Genomic DNA, 17,372 nt, shown 5'->3' with positions numbered 1-17,372 from the left:
TGCAACATATTTGCAACTATATACCATAGTAAATGCTTAGCAAGTACGTAACAACCAGCTTTGATTCCATTTTAACTAAATAGAATCACCTTAGCAACCACTTGAAATGACATCACTATTTAACAATACCTGAGTACACATTGCAAATGCCTAGAAACCCCTTAGCAATGGCTTTAAGACACAGAGGTTACGTCGGTCCATATTTTAGTAACAACAACCTTCAAACTATTACTATATTTTAAGCACAATTAACATATGTACAAAAATCAACAGCTATTTGCTGTATAAATGTTTCAAATATAATTTACTGGTTTTGTCAATCCAAATTAATGTGTGTTCACGAAATGTCCCACTTTGGTTCATTCTTGTTATTTGTGTAATAAAAGCTTGTATTGACATCTACTCACCTCCTGTCTTTCTTAGAACATTACACCAATCAAAATAAACACAATATGTGGAAGATATTAAAGCTAGAAATATACAATCTAAGCATACAGACATGGTTTGCAAACTCTACCAAACAGAAGAGGCTCAGGAATTAGCTGAAGTTCAGATTTTACAGCATTTTTCTTGACCGAAACCCATAGTAACATTCTGCACATTCCTGTACTGTGTGTTGCAGGAGCTGTTGCTCAGAATGAGTGGGCTGTGAATTATAACCCTAAATCTGTCTGTGCCCTCACTGGGTCTAAAGTGAGGATGGGCTGCACTTACACATATCCAAGTGATCTTGTCATCAAAAAAACAATGTGGACCAAAGAGTGGCCTACAGATAAAGAGCCTCCTGATTTACTTGATGTTCAAGTGTACAGAAACAGGACGGAGTATCTCGGAGATAAACAACACAACTGCACCCTCAGACTGAGCAATGTTACAAAAATGGACCAGAGTAAATACTACTTCAGATTTATAACAGATCAGACTGGAGGAAAGTGGACAGGTGAAAATGGAGTTGATCTTTCTGTCACAGGTAAGATCCATCAACAGAAAAAAAAAAAACCACGGGTGAAAAGGATTGTTCCAGCAGTTCTTTAATAGAGTTACATTGTTCTTACGACACCTGAGCAATGCACATTAACAGCAGAAAATTCTATTCATAGTTTCTCTTAATAGGAACACACATAAGATGCTCAAGATTCAGCAGAAGCAGCATTAGTCCTAAAACTGGCCAGTAACATATTTATTTAGAAAACATAACAACAAAAATGTGTCTTCTCTTTCTTGCAGGTCTCCAGGTGGAGGTTCCTGAGAGAGTGATAGAGGGAGATAAAGTCACTCTCACATGTAAAACCTCCTGCAGTCTGACTAACAGTCCAACATTCACCTGGTACAAAAATGGACACATTATATCCACTGGTACTCAACAGCTCCAGCTGCAGTCGGTCAGCAGGGAGGATAAGAGCAGATATCACTGTGGTGTAATGGGTCAGGTACCTCAGTCTCCTGAGGTCACTCTGAATGTCAGTAAGTACTAATTCATTCTCTCAAGTATTTATAAAGCTAATCCAAAAAGTGGGTTTAAGCATTATATCTCCATAAGCATGAACCTGCTCCTTCAGAAACTAAGTGTATTAAAATGAAGTCCTTACCTGCTGCAGATTATCAAACCCTTACACTTTATTGCATGCTATAAGGCGGTGAGGCTTTTTGCCCCTCTAGCCATTTCTTGACATTTGGGATGGTGATCATAACTTCCTATTTCCAGTGTCATGAAGATTGTATCATAACATTTTCTTTCATAATTTTATAACAACAATTTCACATTTCCCATTTTATTTTAATTTATTGCTACTGTTTGAGAGGATCTGTTCGCATTCTTGGTGTTGATTCAGTGCACTGTGGGGCACATCATAAGATGGAAACCTATACTAATCCTCTTTTCAGATCCTCCAAAGAGTGTCATAGTGTCCATCCGTCCCTCTGGTGAAATAGTGGAGTACAGTTCAGTGACTCTGACCTGCAGCAGTGATGATAGTCCACCTGGGGAATGTATGTGGTTTAAAGGAACATTATTTTTATCAAAAGGAGAGACCTACACAATCATTGAAATCAGCTCTGTGGACAGTGGAGAATACAAGTGCAAGTGCAGTAATGCTCATATAGTGAAATACTCAGATGCTCTGACTCTAAATGTGTTGTGTAAGTACATACCTTATTTATTTTTGAGGTTTTCTTTTCTGAACCTGTGATGTCCTGAGAGGGCTAGAGTTGTTTTGGGGTTCTCTCATGTGTAGATCCTCCAAAGAATACTTCAGTGGCCATCCGTCCCTCTGGTGAAATAGTGGAGGGCAGTTCAGTGACTCTGACCTGCAGCAGTGATGCTAATCCACCTGTGCAGAACTACACCTGGTTTAAAGATGCTGGATTGTCAGCTATAGGATCAGGACAGCATTACAGCTTTATGCTTGATTCCAATAGTGTTGGCAGGTACTACTGTTTGGCTCAGAATAAACATGGCTCTGAGAAATCGTCTGCAGCACTCGTCAATGTAAATGGTAAGCAATAGTTTTGTCACATATTTAAATCAGTGGTTACATTTAACTTAATTACTCCTCCTCCTCTGTGTTTCAGGTGACTACCTTATGGTTCTGTCTGTTGCTTTTGGCATCAGCCTCTGTGCTGTTGTTGTTCTTCTATCCGTAGTCTTCTGGATGAGGTAAACATGCAGATTTACATTTTGTAACATTTCTGATCATATTTCTTAACATTTCTTATGTTTTCTGTGCTGTAACGTGGTACAGATTTTACTGTAAGGCAGTAACAAATTAATCAGGCAATGCTGCTGTGTCTAATGTTGCTGCTAAAGGAGCATAATTTGTTTATTATTGTAGTGGAAATAGCGTGCACACGTTGCAGTGGCATAAGCACTACAAAGCGGAGTCAATGATAATTAATTATTATTTTACTAATTAATTATTTAATTCATTTTGATAAGCTCAATGAAACACGTCCATGCCGATCTCTCCTGGGCAGGTTTCTCCTCATCTCAGAAGTTCATTCTGAGGGTGCAGAAGCTTTGTCATCACTTTGAGGGTCAGAGGTCTGAGGTCTTCTCGTGCTCTGGGTGGCACTGAATTTTGCTAGAGTTAAACTACAGTCCTTTCAAAAACTATAGTTTCTACTAGAGATAAAATTTTAATAAAACTGTTTTGCCTGGACCCTGCTTGAGGGGCCGAAGACTATTTAAGAAAGCCATGAGAGTCAGATGCCTGCAGAGTCATTTCAACACCTGAGTCATTTTCCTCTTCAGCCTTGACAAAAAGGCTAAAAGAGAAAAAGTGTGAAGTGAAGCGAAGGTGTGTGAAAAGAGGACGCCAAAAATCCTAAGCCTGGAGTGAAGTCTGAAAAAGCTTTTTCATTTGGCACCACTGGGCTTTTTAACCAGAATTTAGAAAGCCCGCCTTTAATACCCGATTGGTCCTCAGGGTTAAGGATTGGAGCTTCTCTTGCTCCTGATTGGCTGTTTCCTGTACATTTGTAGTGACATTACATACAATTTATGACCCTTGACAAGACAAAGGCTTGAAGACCATCCCTTTTTGAATGAATGTCCCAGGATTCTGAATCATACTTTGCAATATAAAAGATTATATGTTTACATAAAGTAATATCATTAAGACAACCATGTTTCATAATTATTAAGCAAATACACACATAATAAGTGGCTACCTTGGTACACATTTAAATTAATCCCACCCATTTTGATTGTCCAAATGGAATTAATTTCAAACAGTTGTGCCCATAGGCAACTTGTGCATCAGGTAAACCAAGGAATTAAGGAATGTGATTATTTTGATTAACAATCTTTCAAAATGTGTGAGAAGACAGTTTTAATCAAGGTTGAGTCTGTGTCTCTCTCTGCATTCTGAATTTGAGAAGAATTGCATGATCTTCCGAGACCCTGTGTCGTAAACTGTCCTTAAAAGGGCGTATAGTGTCAGTTTTATGACTCTGACACAGACCTTCGGGCACCAATTTGGAGCCAGTTCTTGCTGAAAAGCTGATCTCAAATTCCAATCTTGGCTTGGTGTGGCTTGGGGATGTCTCTGAAACCAGCTAAAGTCTGGGTATTTAAAATAAAATCTCAAAGTCACATTTCTTATTAGAAATTAATACACATTAATCATATCACACTACATTATCAAAAAACTTTTTTTCCTAACAGTAGGAAGAAGAGGCAGACCAGAAAGACAGAGGAGCATGATTACCAGGTGACCTCCACATGCTTCTGTACCTTTCCACAGTCCTGTAAAACTTTCTCTTAATGATGACTCAATTGACTCATGTTCTTTAACCTTCTTTTGTGCAGAATGTTGACCCTATTGCTATGGAGGACACATACACAGCTCTTGACACCATGTCCAGGTCTCCTGAGTATGACACACTAGCAGTGAGTTGAGCTTTCTTTTTTATTAAAAATTAGAAGCAGGGCAGCATGATGGTGCAGCAGGAAGTGTCACAGTCACAAAGCTCCAGGGACCTGGAGGTTGTGGGTTCGAGTGTGGTGTGTTTTCCCCTTGTCCGCATGAGTTTCCTCTGGGTGCTTCGGTTTCCTCCCACAGTCCAAAAACACCTGTTGGTAGGTGGATTGGTCAAAAGTGTATGTACATGTCTCAAACGTGTCCGTATGTGTGAGTGAATGTGTGTGTGTGTTGACTTGTGAAGGACTAGCGCCCCCCTCCAGGGTGTATTCCTGCTTTGTGCCCTATGATTCCAGGTAGGCTCTGGATGGTTACAGATAATCAATTAAATTAGAAACAACTGTATGTGTTTGAAGATAAATATACATTTTAATCGATACCAAAATTCTGAAAACTATATGGGTCTTGTGTCCTGTGGTACCGGAGTTACCGAAGGCTTCGCAGATCTCTCACATCACACGAGTTCACAATAAGCCTACATGCTAATATGCAGAGAAAGATAAAAACCACAACAACACCAACATGAGGAATGGTGTCGCCAGAAGCAACAGTTCTGTTGTGACTGGTTAAAAAAAATGTTACCTATGGAAACAAACAAACATCTGCATCACGAAGCCTGAAGGGCCCAGAAGCAACTCACACACAAAGAATACCAGCGCTTACCTAAAGGCTGTTTCTTTCAAAACGATACGAAAGTTGAGTCTTTTTGTCAAACCTTTTGTTGGTAATCCTCAGGTTTGTGTAAAGAGTACTGGCAAAACGTTTACAAAATTAAATTAAAATATGAACCCCTTGTTACTTAGACTCTCATGTTCCAACGCTATCAGAGCCCAAGATATGGTGATGCACAACCAAGGACAAACACCGACTCATACTTCAGAAGAGGGCATTAGGTTTCAGCAACTAATGGAATCACGCAGCGTACGAGACGACTCAGACGGTTTTATTTGCCAGCCACAAGCTCAACAAACAATAATTAATACAATAAATAGGTTTTTAAAGCTTAGATTTCTTTCATTAATGGCCTTTCTCCCACTGAGACCATTTAAATACAAGAGGAGTCTGAGAGAAGTTGCCTCGCTCTACAGCCAATCAGGGTGAAGCTCCTGCCTCCCAAAACGTCAGATATTTAAAGGTGTAGAAACAACAGTAAAAAAAGTGATTTACTAAATTGCACCTTTGTAGCCATGCATTAGTTTATTTTTTTTATTTTTTTTTTTTTGTTATTTTTCGATATTGGTGTTGAGAATCATAGACTTTTCGTGATATTCGTACTAACTTATAAATGTTTGGTATAATGACATCCCTAATTGTGTGTGTGTGTTTATGTCTGTCTCTGTTTCTCTCTCTAGATTAAGAGAACCCAGATCTGAGACCATCCCAAGGGAATAAAGAACAAACGTAGTCCAGTCTTTAATTTTGTTATAGAGATATTGTAGTATCATAATGAGTTACATGTGTGAGTTTGTTCTTCTCTTTTTACAGTCATGTGTACAATGCTGAAAAAGGTATTATTGATATTCCTAATTTTATCGTGTTGTTTACAAAGCTTTATGTATGTATTACCACATATAGTATGTGATTAAAAATATCAATAAAATGTCAATAAAAAATATCTAAATTGAATTGTACTTCTCATTCGAAAATGAATCTGTTGTTATGCCACATTCAAACAGCAAATGCTTCTAAAGAGTCAGGAACAACTATCTGTTATGTTAGCCCTGGTAGGTCACATATAGGACAAAGACACCACAGCTCATCAGTATGGCGTTATTTTTGTGCCACAATTTCGAACGAGCAAGAAGGTTTCTGCGCGCGCGCGCGCGCGGATATTTTTGAGTTAGCAAGGTTTCTGTGAGCGATGTCTTTGACCTGCGCGCTCGCTCCACACTTACAGCCATTACAAAGTGCCTCAGATTCAGCCAATCAGACACGTCAAATGACAAAGGTAATTTCTGATTGGATGGTTTGACCGCCAAGTGGGAAGGACATACAGGCCAGAGACCAGTAAATAACTTTCTAGGAAGCTTAATACTGCAGTTCAAAACTGTTCATGTAGAGAGAGGAAGGCAGGTTTAAATCAACCCACCTGAGCAACCGCCTGTTTTACACACACAGACACACACAAAAAAACAACACTGAACAAATAGGTTTTAACTCTGGAAAGCTCTACTGACTCTACCCATGTGGGTTCAGTTCACCCTCGTTTCATTCCCCTGTATGTTATTAAGGCTACATATATTGCCAATCTTTACGGCAAAAAAAAAATTAAAAAAATGAAATACTATTTTGCTTTACATAAATTTTGAAGTATAGTTAAATCAAATACACACTAATATATGCAGGTGTACGTTACTACATTACAGGGTTATAGCCAACAGAGTTCTGAATAGCAAACCGCAAGCTAACTTTATTGCAGTATTAAGCTTCCTTTAAGTTCCTAAGTTATTTAGATTTAAGCATTACACAGTCAGCTAGCCCTGTATGTTGATAACTACCGATCTAGATAGCATTTACAGTACTTTCTATTATTAATAAAGTAGTTTCTACAGTCGTTGCAATACCATTTACCGTCGTTGCTAATTTGCACTAACCATCGCATTAATTTACACTATGTACATTGATTTTAGCATATCAGCTACGTTGCTGACTCAGTTAATCAAGGTAAATACAAGGATTAAAACAACAGATAAAAACCTCTACAGTGTGGCCAATTCAATGAATATAAAATAAAATGTCTGGCTGTGGTGCACTGGTCTGTTGCCGTTCAGAGGGCATTGTCAGATTTCCCCCTAACCATAACCTCCCACTCGCCGGTATCCATCTATTTACTGGTCTCCGACCAGTATATCCTTCCCACTTGGCGGTCAAACCATCCAATCAGAAATTACCTTTGTCATTTGACGTTTCTGATTAGCTGAATCTGAGGCACTTCGTAATGGCTGTAAGTGTGGAGCGAGCGCGTAGGTCAGGCAATTGATACAATTTATTGCATAAGTGCTGGAAGAGCAGGTGGGTCAGGAGCCTTACTGCCTTACATCTAAACATTTGCCGATGTTGTTTTAAAACGAGAAAAACTGATATTTTCTGAATTTGATTTAGTCTGCCACACTCTCATTATACTGTCAAATATTCATCAGAATTCTGTTCTGTCCGATCCAGAGTGAATGTTTTGCTGAAGCATTATTTCATTATTGTTATCGAGTAACAACTCTGCTGTTTAAAACAACACTCGGCAGATTTTTTATGTTAAAATTACAGCTTCAAAACCATCATAATCTTCCACTGACCTGTAATAGGGAGAACAGAGCATTTGTCTTAGTTCTCCAGAAACTGCTGTATGTAGCTTTTGAGAGTGAGTAGGAAAGCATCCCACCACCCATCTCCTTCCCCCTCCTCCCACTGCCTTCTTCAGGACAGTGCTGTAAAAGACAAAAATACCTACATAGTGTTTTTAAAGGCCTGTTAAGGCTAGAAAAAGAAGCTATGACCAAAAACATGAAATGTAAATTGTGGGGGAAGCATGGATGGAAAGTCATCAGCATGAAACAAAGGAGTCTGACAGGAAAAGCAGTCACAGGAGGCTTGTTTGAGATAAATGTCACACTGAACGAATGGGTAAAATCATGTAATCCCACTTTATAACAGGCTTTAACATAACAATGTGCAGACTGTTCCTTTGCTTTTGTCTGACTTGTGTGTGCAGCCTTTTACACACTTTCTCATCGTGTCTGCAGTAGCTGAGTAAGAGATGATAACGACACAACTCAGCTCTTCATTGGCCAAAACACAATGTAGACACACATTGAACAGTAAACGAATATGTGACTCATCAGACCAAGCTGATTGCTGGCTGCCTACCAACCAACACACACCGTGCAACAACAGATGGGTTACTGTGTCTAACAGAGTGGACAGAGAGCGGATAGAGGTTATAAAAACTCTAGCAGCACTGCTGTGTCTGATCCACTCATAGCAGCGTAAGGACCAGAATGTAATGTAAACAGCAAATCCACCAGTGTTAAATAAACACTTTTAGTGTTAAATTAACACTGAGAGTGTTGACAAGTTTACATTTTTACACTACTGGCATTGATTTAACACTAGTGAATTTGCTGTGTAATGTACAGGACCCACATGGCGAAGGTATTCAAATAGAAGTAAAAATTGATATATAAACTGAGCATATCTTGAAGCTGCATTATGCTGTTGTCTGAATCCAGCCACTGTATTAATGTAAACTACCTCATAAACATCAATACAATGAGTAGGGCACTGATAAACTTGTTTAAACCAATTCCCTATAGACCTCTCACCCTAGTGTGGTCTCTGAGGAGGGCCACAGGCCTCAGGATGCCATTGGATATTTGACATGCATTACGTCTACCACTGTCTCGAATTCTGATGAACACAGTGGAGGAAGGTGTTCATCAGAAGTTTCAGGTCTCATAACTGGTGGAAAAGTGACTTAACCAGTTGAGCGTACACCCTGTTGTCTGTTTTAGGTTTCTGGTTGTTATGGTTGATAGACTGAGCACTCCTGTTATGGACAAGCTAATAAAATGTATTCTGTGTTCACAAAAAAAACCCCCCAAAAAACAGGAAGTTAAAATGTTAGGAAATAATGCTACTAACCACCAACTTTCTCCACTAGTCTGAATGCATATTTATATTCCTCAATTTCTTAAATAATGAAACAAAATGTACACTTCATATAGAAACTCTCACTTTTTGAGAAGCATAAGCATTGAACCAAATGGAACTTTGGACTACGTGGGTTTTCTAAATGTGTCTCTCTCATGCTTGTAAGAGGAAGGCAGTCACACAAAAAGAGGAAGCAAAAATATGAGGGTATGTGAGATGTGACAGCAGTTCTGACCACATACAAATACATAGTTTAAACTGATGAAGCTCCTCTATTTCAGCATTCATATTTTTGGAGCAAGAGATGTTCACCACATAATTAAGGTAGGTAAATAATCAGTTCTTTGATAAACCAGTGAAGTCTTCATTTATAATTCTTTAAATTAAAGGTTAATAGAAACAGGAAGTTAAAGGATATCAGCCTTTACACTGTCTTTAGATTGCCAAATGTAGTTTTAGAGTTTTGCAGCCTCTTTGTCTTAATTTCTATCACAAGATCATCGGACACCATATGATAGTACAGTGCATGTCAGAGTCACTGCAGCGCTAAGAATGATACACCAACCCCACCCAGCTCCCTCCCCCCTCGAATAACATTTGCTCTGTGGTGTCCTGTGGGATGTAGATGAACTAAATTACACCCATAATGTCACTGAAGCTGATAAAACAGACAATGAATGGAGAGCTGAGAATAGTCTACCAACCAGAAAAAGGCATAACCAAAAAACACCTGCTCTGTGTTGGTCCTGACAACTAAAAACAGGGAGATAGAGCAAATAGACTACAGTTAAGTGGGCAGTGAGTGTAGAAACATGAATGTGGACATGTTCTGGTGTGAATGTGTGTGTGTGTATATATACTGAATGATCACTGGATTAAGAACATCTATTTGTGTACAATCATTGTTTATTTTTATCAGCTCCTCAGGAGCACTTTGTAGTTCTACAGTTGCAGACTGGGGTCCATCTGTTACTCTGTAGATTTTATTTTCACTATTTCACCGTGCTCTTCCATGGTCAGGACCCCCACAGAGCAGGTACGATGTGCTAATCATTCTCAGCGCTGCAGTGACACTGATGCTTTCATTTTTAAATTAGAAGTATATGTATTATACTACACTGAATATGAGTATATTTAAATTGTATTGGAAGAGTGGTCTGTGACGCTGAAATGGATAAGTGGAAACGATTATGATAAAAATGATGATTATGTTGAACATAATATAGGAACATTGATGTGATTTAGCATAAATTATTGGTTCCAAAAAAACAAAGTGTGCGGGTGTACTTGTTTTTCACAACAGTACTCATGTATTGGTGCTGTTTCTGTTGAGACAGATCAGGTCATTGTTTTCTGTGTTTAATTTGATATTTACAAAGTGTTTTGTAACTGAGATTTTTATTCTATGAAAGTGAGATTTTAGTGATGCTTGAAATAAATCTCTATGCAAAGTGCATTTTGTCATGTGTTCTGATCATCCAGGTTTCACTGATGGTTTCACTCAGAATGTCTCTCACTGTTTCTCTGCTGTTTCTGCTCTTCATCTCTGGTGAGTCAGAGCTGTCACTCCTCATCAGAATGTAAACTGGCTTAGTGTACAATAATTTATTTTTTAAAGGAAAGACTTTAAAATGAACATTTTTTTTTTTTTTTTTTGCATTAAACCATTTAAAATCTGATGCAATATACTAATATTAGCCTGTTGCAAATAAGAGTGTGGAGACCTACTACTTACAAGTGTAGCTAATTGATGTCAGACACAGTGGACTGAGTAGGTGGGAGATCTGTGTCACATTGTATCCTGCTCAGAAATCTACACTACATTACAGAAAATAGGACACTACTTCTAGGAGTTCACCGACACACTACAACAGCTGTATAATACCTGACACACTGCTTACAATCTGCACAAACAATCACTTAAACCCTGGTGGTTGAGTGGGTTTTACTGAAAAGATCAGTGAATGGAAATGTGGCACTGCCACAGAATGCAACATCTGACACTATATTGTGAAACCTCTGCCCTGATGCCACACACCAAAACGCTATTATAGGAAGCGCCTACCAGTAGCTCAGCGATGAAGCGGTAGACAAACTCACAGAAGAGGGGCCAATAGGTAGAGAAGAGTGCAGCATAGAAATCAAACTGCCTCTGAAACAACATCAGCACAAACTCTGTGTTCAGGTGCTTTGTGAAATGTTCAGTTCACAGAATTAGCTTGAGTGGTACAGAGAACACAAAACCCAAATGAACCCCACTTTTGGGATGAAGTCAATGTCAATTTTGAGCCAGGCCTTTGTCCAACATCAGTGTTTAAACTTAAAAATGTTCTTTGACTGAATGAGGCCTTTATTTGTCTTCAAAGCCATGCATATAAAAACAAGACGTGTGTGAACAGCCAATCAAAGGTCATGGACAGTAATCAAAGTGACCAATTAAAGTAGCGGATTCATCAGCCACTATCATCACCAGGAAAATGTCTCTCAGAAGTCACCTTGACAATCAAACTTCCAGAAGAGTGAAGGTAGTTACAGAGACAAGGTCTTATTAATGCTTTGGATTGGGATTTCCAAACAGCTCATACAGGTCCAGTGTCCACATACTGAGTGTCTACATGAACTCCTGACCTGAAATTCAAAACCAAGAATACAGAAATAAACAAGTCTTGCAGGAGATTTTGTATTGTATGTTTTTGGAAAGATTTTCTCCCAGTCTTTTCTCAAGTTTCAGTCATTGTTTATTTCATTTTCTTACATTTGTCTCCCCCACTCTCACAGTGCTACCAGGCTTTGTGACTGAAGGCTGCACATGGGTTCTCTGAGACATGTGAAGCTAGTCTTTGTTTTTATTTAAATATTTCCAATATAACATCATCTGAGCTCAAGAAGCTTGGAGAGCACAATTTGCTACTAATAGATTCTCATGATGGCTACCAGAATGTGTGTGGAGGGGAGATGAAGGGCCATGTTACCCACACAGAGAGAGCAAGGACAGTTGTGCCCTTTCAGATTCCCAGTCTTGGTTGGCTAATACATTGCCATGGATCACATTAGCTATCTCCAGATGATAGGGCCTAAATTGTATTTATTTTCCCACAAGAAATTTATTGTTTTATTGACTGACATATATATTGTAATAATGTACATATTTCTGTATTGTGTGTGTTGCAGGAGGTGTTGCTCGGAGTGGGTGGAGTGTGAATTACACCCCTCAATCTATCTGTGCTCTAAAGGGGTCTACAGTGAACATGGGCTGCACTTACACATATCCATGGGGTCACTCAGTCCAAAGAGCTTTCTGGACCAAAGACCTGTCTGTAAATGGTGTAGAGCCTCCTGATCTGTTAAATGCCCCAGAGTACAGAGACAGGGTTCAGTTCACTGGAGATAAACAACACAACTGCACCCTCACACTGAGAGATGTGAAAGAAAATGACCAGAGTAAATACTACTTCAGATTTATAACATATCAGACTGGAGGAAAGTGGACAGGTGCAGGTGGAGTTGATTTTTCTGTTACAGGTAAGATCCATCAGCAGAAATAAGACACTGTACTTCACCAGTCCTTCACACCACAGCAGGAATAAAGGGTTTAATGGTTAAAAAATTGGGGACCAATATTTCCAAATTAATACATTACATGTGCTTCCCCAGGATGAGAATTTGTAGCTGTGATTCTGGGAGATTTACCTGAGACTTGCCCAGCATTACACACATATTAATGTTACTGAATGGTAGTGTTGTGTGACAGTAAAACCCTTCTTACATTTGTTTACCAACTTTTTCTGTAATGTGCTGCAGGTCTCAAATACAGGATCAGATTTTTATTATCAAATGGATTTAAATAAATTTCATAATCTGAGTTTTTTTTAATTTGCATTTTTCATAGAGCTCCAATTGTTTGTCAGATTTGGGGTTGTAAAAACTTTGTTTCTCACCTCCTGCAGTGCTACAGAGTAAGAACCATATGATCTTTAATGGATTTAACAGATGTTTTACCTGTTAATGACAGAATTAAGAAAGAGAACACAGTGCTCAATGAAATATTGCCATTGTGAAAATATTACCAGAGGAAGTAATCGTTGTCCTTCCACAACAGAAAATACTTACACAAGTGAGCAATTCTTCACACACACAAGTGGCAGTGAAACCACACACACACACACACACAAGTAGAGCAGGGGTCTGCCTACCACCTCAGTGCCCGGGGAGCAGTTTGGGGGTAAGGTGCCATTCTCAAGGGCACTTGAGCTGTGAATGATTTTTTTTTTTTCTTGCCGGTCCTGGGAAGTTAACCAGTGACCCTCCAGCCTCAAGGTTGCTTCTCTAAACTCAAGGCCACGGTTGCACCCAATTTTATTTTACTTTTATGAAGAAATAGTCCCACCATCAGTGCTGTGTTCATTCAGTTAATATGAGAACAACTGAGTGTGTTTTCTCTTCTTTACAGATCTGCAGGTGGAGGTTCCTGAGACAGTGACAGAGGGAGATAAAGTTACTCTCACATGTAAAACCTCCTGCAGTCTGACTGACAGTCCAACATTCACCTGGTACAAAAATGGACATGGTTTATCCTCCAGAACTGACCAGCTCCTCCTACAGTCAGTCAGCAGGTGGAATAAAGACAGATATCACTGTGCTGTACGGAGTCCAATGTACCTAAAGTCTCCTGAGGTCACTCTGAATGTCAGATGTAAGTACAGGGTCCTGAAGTGTCATAAAACGACCAAAGATGAAGATTAAATATTTCACAACCAAGTTTAAATGAATAATATGACAAACTATGATTTACATTTTTTTCTCCTAATCACACATGTAGATGACCAACCAAGTTATATTAGAAAGTGTATAGTGTAATGTGTCTCTCTACCTCCAGATGGTCCAAAGAGTGTTTCAATGTCTATCCGTCCCTCTGGTGAAACAGTGGAGGACAGTTCAGTGACTCTGACCTGCAGCAGTGATGCTAATCCACCTCCAGAGTGTAACTGGTTTAAAGGAACATCATTTTTATCAAAAGGAGGGAACTACACAATGAACAGGATCCGCTCTGTGGACAGTGGAAAATACAAGTGCAAGTGCAGTAATGAACACGGAGAGATATACTCTGAAGCTCTGACTCTGAATGTTCTGTGTAAGTAAATAAAGATTTTTTTAATCAGACTCTGTGTCCTGTGATGATCAGATCACTCACTGCTGTTATTCTCTGATGTGTAGATCCTCCAAAGAGTGTCTCAGTGTCCCTCCGTCCCTCTGGTGAAACAGTGGAGGACAGTTCAGTGACTCTGACCTGCAGCAGTGATGCTAATCCACCTCCAGAGTGTAACTGGTTTAAAGGAACGTCATTTTTATCAAAAGGAGAGAACTACACAATGAACAGGATCCGCTCTGTGGACAGTGGAGAATACAAGTGCAAGTGCAGTAATGAACACGGAGAGAAATACTCTGAAGCACGGACTCTGAATGTTCTGTGTAAGTGAATTTTCACTTATAATAGCTTTATATTTAAACATTATCTGTTATAAATATCTAATTTTGATGTTTAGGTCACTTACTATTACTATTCACTGATTTTAGATCCTCCAAAGAGTGTCTCAGTGTCCATCCGTCCCTCTGGTGAAACAGTGGAGGACAGTTCAGTGACTCTGACCTGCAGCAGTGATGGTAATCCCCCTGTGCAGAACTACACCTGGTTTAAAGAAGGTGAAACCTCACCTGTAGGATCTGGACACAGTTACAGTGCTCTACAGAGTGGATCCTACTACTGTGTGGCTCAGAATGAGTACGGAGCTCAGACAACAGCTGCAGTGTCTGTCAGTATAAAAGGTATTCATATCGAATAAAACTGTTAAGTGTAATAACACTTTTATAACTCTTTTAAAAATGAGCACACATTTAATCTAAACATGTGTCTGCATTCAGGGTTTGGGCTTATTATTCTGTATGCAGTTCTTGGAGTCATAGCTGGATGTTTATGTACCATTGCCATTATTGCTATTTTGTGTCTAAGGTGAGAAAGTGCTTTTTTTGATAGTCTCTCTTCTTCTTGTTTTTCTTCTTATTAGTAATACCACTTGTATTTTTCTAGGAAAAAAAGAACAAGTTTAGCTAATAATGTCAACCAAAAACAGGTAAATCATCTACAAAACACAGAACAACACAGTTGCTAATTTATGCACAACACTATGTATACACTTCTATTGTTTTCTTTTCATTGTATACACATGCTAATGTTGTCTAGCAAATCATGTAGACTGACTGACTGACTGAAAGGGTGGCACGGTGGTGCATGTAGTGTCTCTGTCCCAGCTCCAGTGACCTTGAGGTTGTCGGTTCGAGTCCCGCTCCGGGTGACTGTCTGAGTGGAGTTTGGTGTATTCTCCCCGTGTCTGTGCGGGTTTCCTCCAGGTGCTCTGGTTTCCTCAAAAAACACACGTTTTTAGGTGTGTCCGTGAGTGTGTGTCACCCTGTGAAGGACTGGCACCCCCTCCAGGGTGTGTTCCTGCCTTGTGCCCAGTGATTCTGGGTAGTCTCTGGACCCACCGCGACCCTGAATTGGATAAGGGTTTCAGACAGTGAATGAATGACTGAATGAAAGTTTTGACTCATCCTCTTTACTTTTAAAAATATTTATTCACAACTTTCAGTTTACAATGCATTTTTAACTTGTAGCTAGAAAAAAAACCCCACTATTGCTTTAAATAAATTATTTAAAATTAAAATGACACTAGTTGTCACAGTAGTCGGACAGGTAGTGGGCAAGATGTAACACACTGTGTCCCTGATCAGGATGAAATGCTTTTGGAAAATGGTTCATTCATTCATTTTCTGTAACTGTGGTATTGTGGTCAGACCAGAGCTTACCTGGAATCATCAGGCACAAGGCAAGAACACACCCTAGAGAGAGAGCACCAGTCTATCACACAACATCTCACAGTCACTCACATACTCAAGTCTACAGACACTTTGTACAGCTAATTTACCCTCACATGAATGTTTTGGATTGTGGGACGAAACTGTGGCACTTGGATGAAACCCAATCAGACACAGGGAGAACACACCACACTCTACAGAATGAGTTTATAGTAGTGATGTTCGATACCACTGATTTCCTTTCAGATCCAATACTGAGTAAAATTCAGGCAGGTATCGGCGATACCGATCCGATACGGATACTTTGTGCAAAAACACTTAAAGTGTCTGGTAAATCTAAAAAAGTAGGCATCAATCTGTCATTGGAACATTACACCACATGCCATTTCATGAGGTGATTTGTCGCATGATATTTCTCACCACAGGAACATATCTACAGTAATGTGGGAGCGGCAGCAGATCCAGTCCATGAGGATGAGGATTATTACTCCAATGTTGTACCTCAGAAAGTAAACAATCCCAGGAATGCTGAGAGGGCAGATGAGGAGGTCCAGTATGCCTGCATCCCGCACCACCCTAATAATCCGAGAGAGAAGACAGAGGAGGGCAGTGTTGATTATGCCAGCATCAGATTTACTTGCACTGGGGAGAAGGACAGGTGAGAGACAGACTTTATTGAACTGTGTGAATTCAAATACTCTGTCCTTTCTAAAAACATAAACATGGAAAGGACAATGTCAAAAGGGTGACACAGTGTTTATTCCTTTTTTTAGGATTGATTCAGCAGCAGTGATCTACAGTAGTGTCAGCTAAATTACACCTGCAGGTCTGATTTAGATCAAACTTGGACATGGACAAAACCTTCATCTGCCACAGTCTACTGAAGAGAGGACGCGTTGTGATTTGCCCATATGCTACAGCACATATCTTTAGTTTGACCCATTTTTCATTTCTTTTATATAGCCCCCTGTTTCTACATCAATAGTTCAATCTCTAGGATGCTCAGGATGCTTTCTGGACTACAATATTTTACACAGTATTTTAATGGCAACCATTTCCCCTCAGTCAATGAAAACAGCACACAGATACATTTTTGGGTCAAACAAAATTTCCGGTCATTTTCTTAATCTACATTCATTCATTCACTATCTGTAACCCTTATCCAGTTCAGGGTTGCAGTGGGTCCGGAGCCTACCCGGAATCACTGCGTGCAACACACCCTCGAGGGGAGGGTGTGTTGGGAGGGAACCGGAGCACCTGGAGGAAACCAAAGCAGAGACAGGGAGAACACCTTAATGTACATCTATACAAAAACAAAAGCCTTTACAGGGCACCACCACTTTAATAATAACATAAAGTTAAATGTGTATTAAAATTATTTATTCATCATTAATTCATTCACTAATTCATTTACATCTGTAATCGCTTCATCTTCAT

The 17,372-nt window shown here is 39.4% G+C and overlaps 1 protein-coding gene across 1 annotated transcript in view; it reads left to right on the top strand.

Moving 5' to 3' along the window:
* The window catches only part of LOC136677771 (sialoadhesin-like), a 20,954-nt gene extending 3,582 nt beyond the window's left edge, over nt 1–17,372 (top strand). The window contains exons 4-21 of the mRNA XM_066655399.1: nt 623–970; nt 1,228–1,464; nt 1,885–2,139; nt 2,235–2,495; nt 2,572–2,656; nt 4,166–4,211; nt 4,310–4,390; nt 5,774–5,793; nt 5,907–5,929; nt 12,237–12,587; nt 13,516–13,758; nt 13,942–14,196; nt 14,280–14,534; nt 14,640–14,888; nt 14,985–15,072; nt 15,151–15,193; nt 16,361–16,593; nt 16,709–17,372. Coding sequence (XP_066511496.1) covers nt 623–970; nt 1,228–1,464; nt 1,885–2,139; nt 2,235–2,495; nt 2,572–2,656; nt 4,166–4,211; nt 4,310–4,390; nt 5,774–5,793; nt 5,907–5,929; nt 12,237–12,587; nt 13,516–13,758; nt 13,942–14,196; nt 14,280–14,534; nt 14,640–14,888; nt 14,985–15,072; nt 15,151–15,193; nt 16,361–16,593; nt 16,709–16,748 — 3,113 coding nt within the window. The 3' untranslated portion in view covers nt 16,749–17,372. The remainder of the gene's footprint in view (nt 1–622; nt 971–1,227; nt 1,465–1,884; nt 2,140–2,234; nt 2,496–2,571; nt 2,657–4,165; nt 4,212–4,309; nt 4,391–5,773; nt 5,794–5,906; nt 5,930–12,236; nt 12,588–13,515; nt 13,759–13,941; nt 14,197–14,279; nt 14,535–14,639; nt 14,889–14,984; nt 15,073–15,150; nt 15,194–16,360; nt 16,594–16,708) is intronic.

Source organism: Hoplias malabaricus, chromosome 2, assembly GCF_029633855.1.
Source record: "Hoplias malabaricus isolate fHopMal1 chromosome 2, fHopMal1.hap1, whole genome shotgun sequence".
Lineage (NCBI taxonomy): Eukaryota > Metazoa > Chordata > Actinopteri > Characiformes > Erythrinidae > Hoplias > Hoplias malabaricus.
This window is presented reverse-complemented; position numbering and strand designations above follow the sequence as displayed.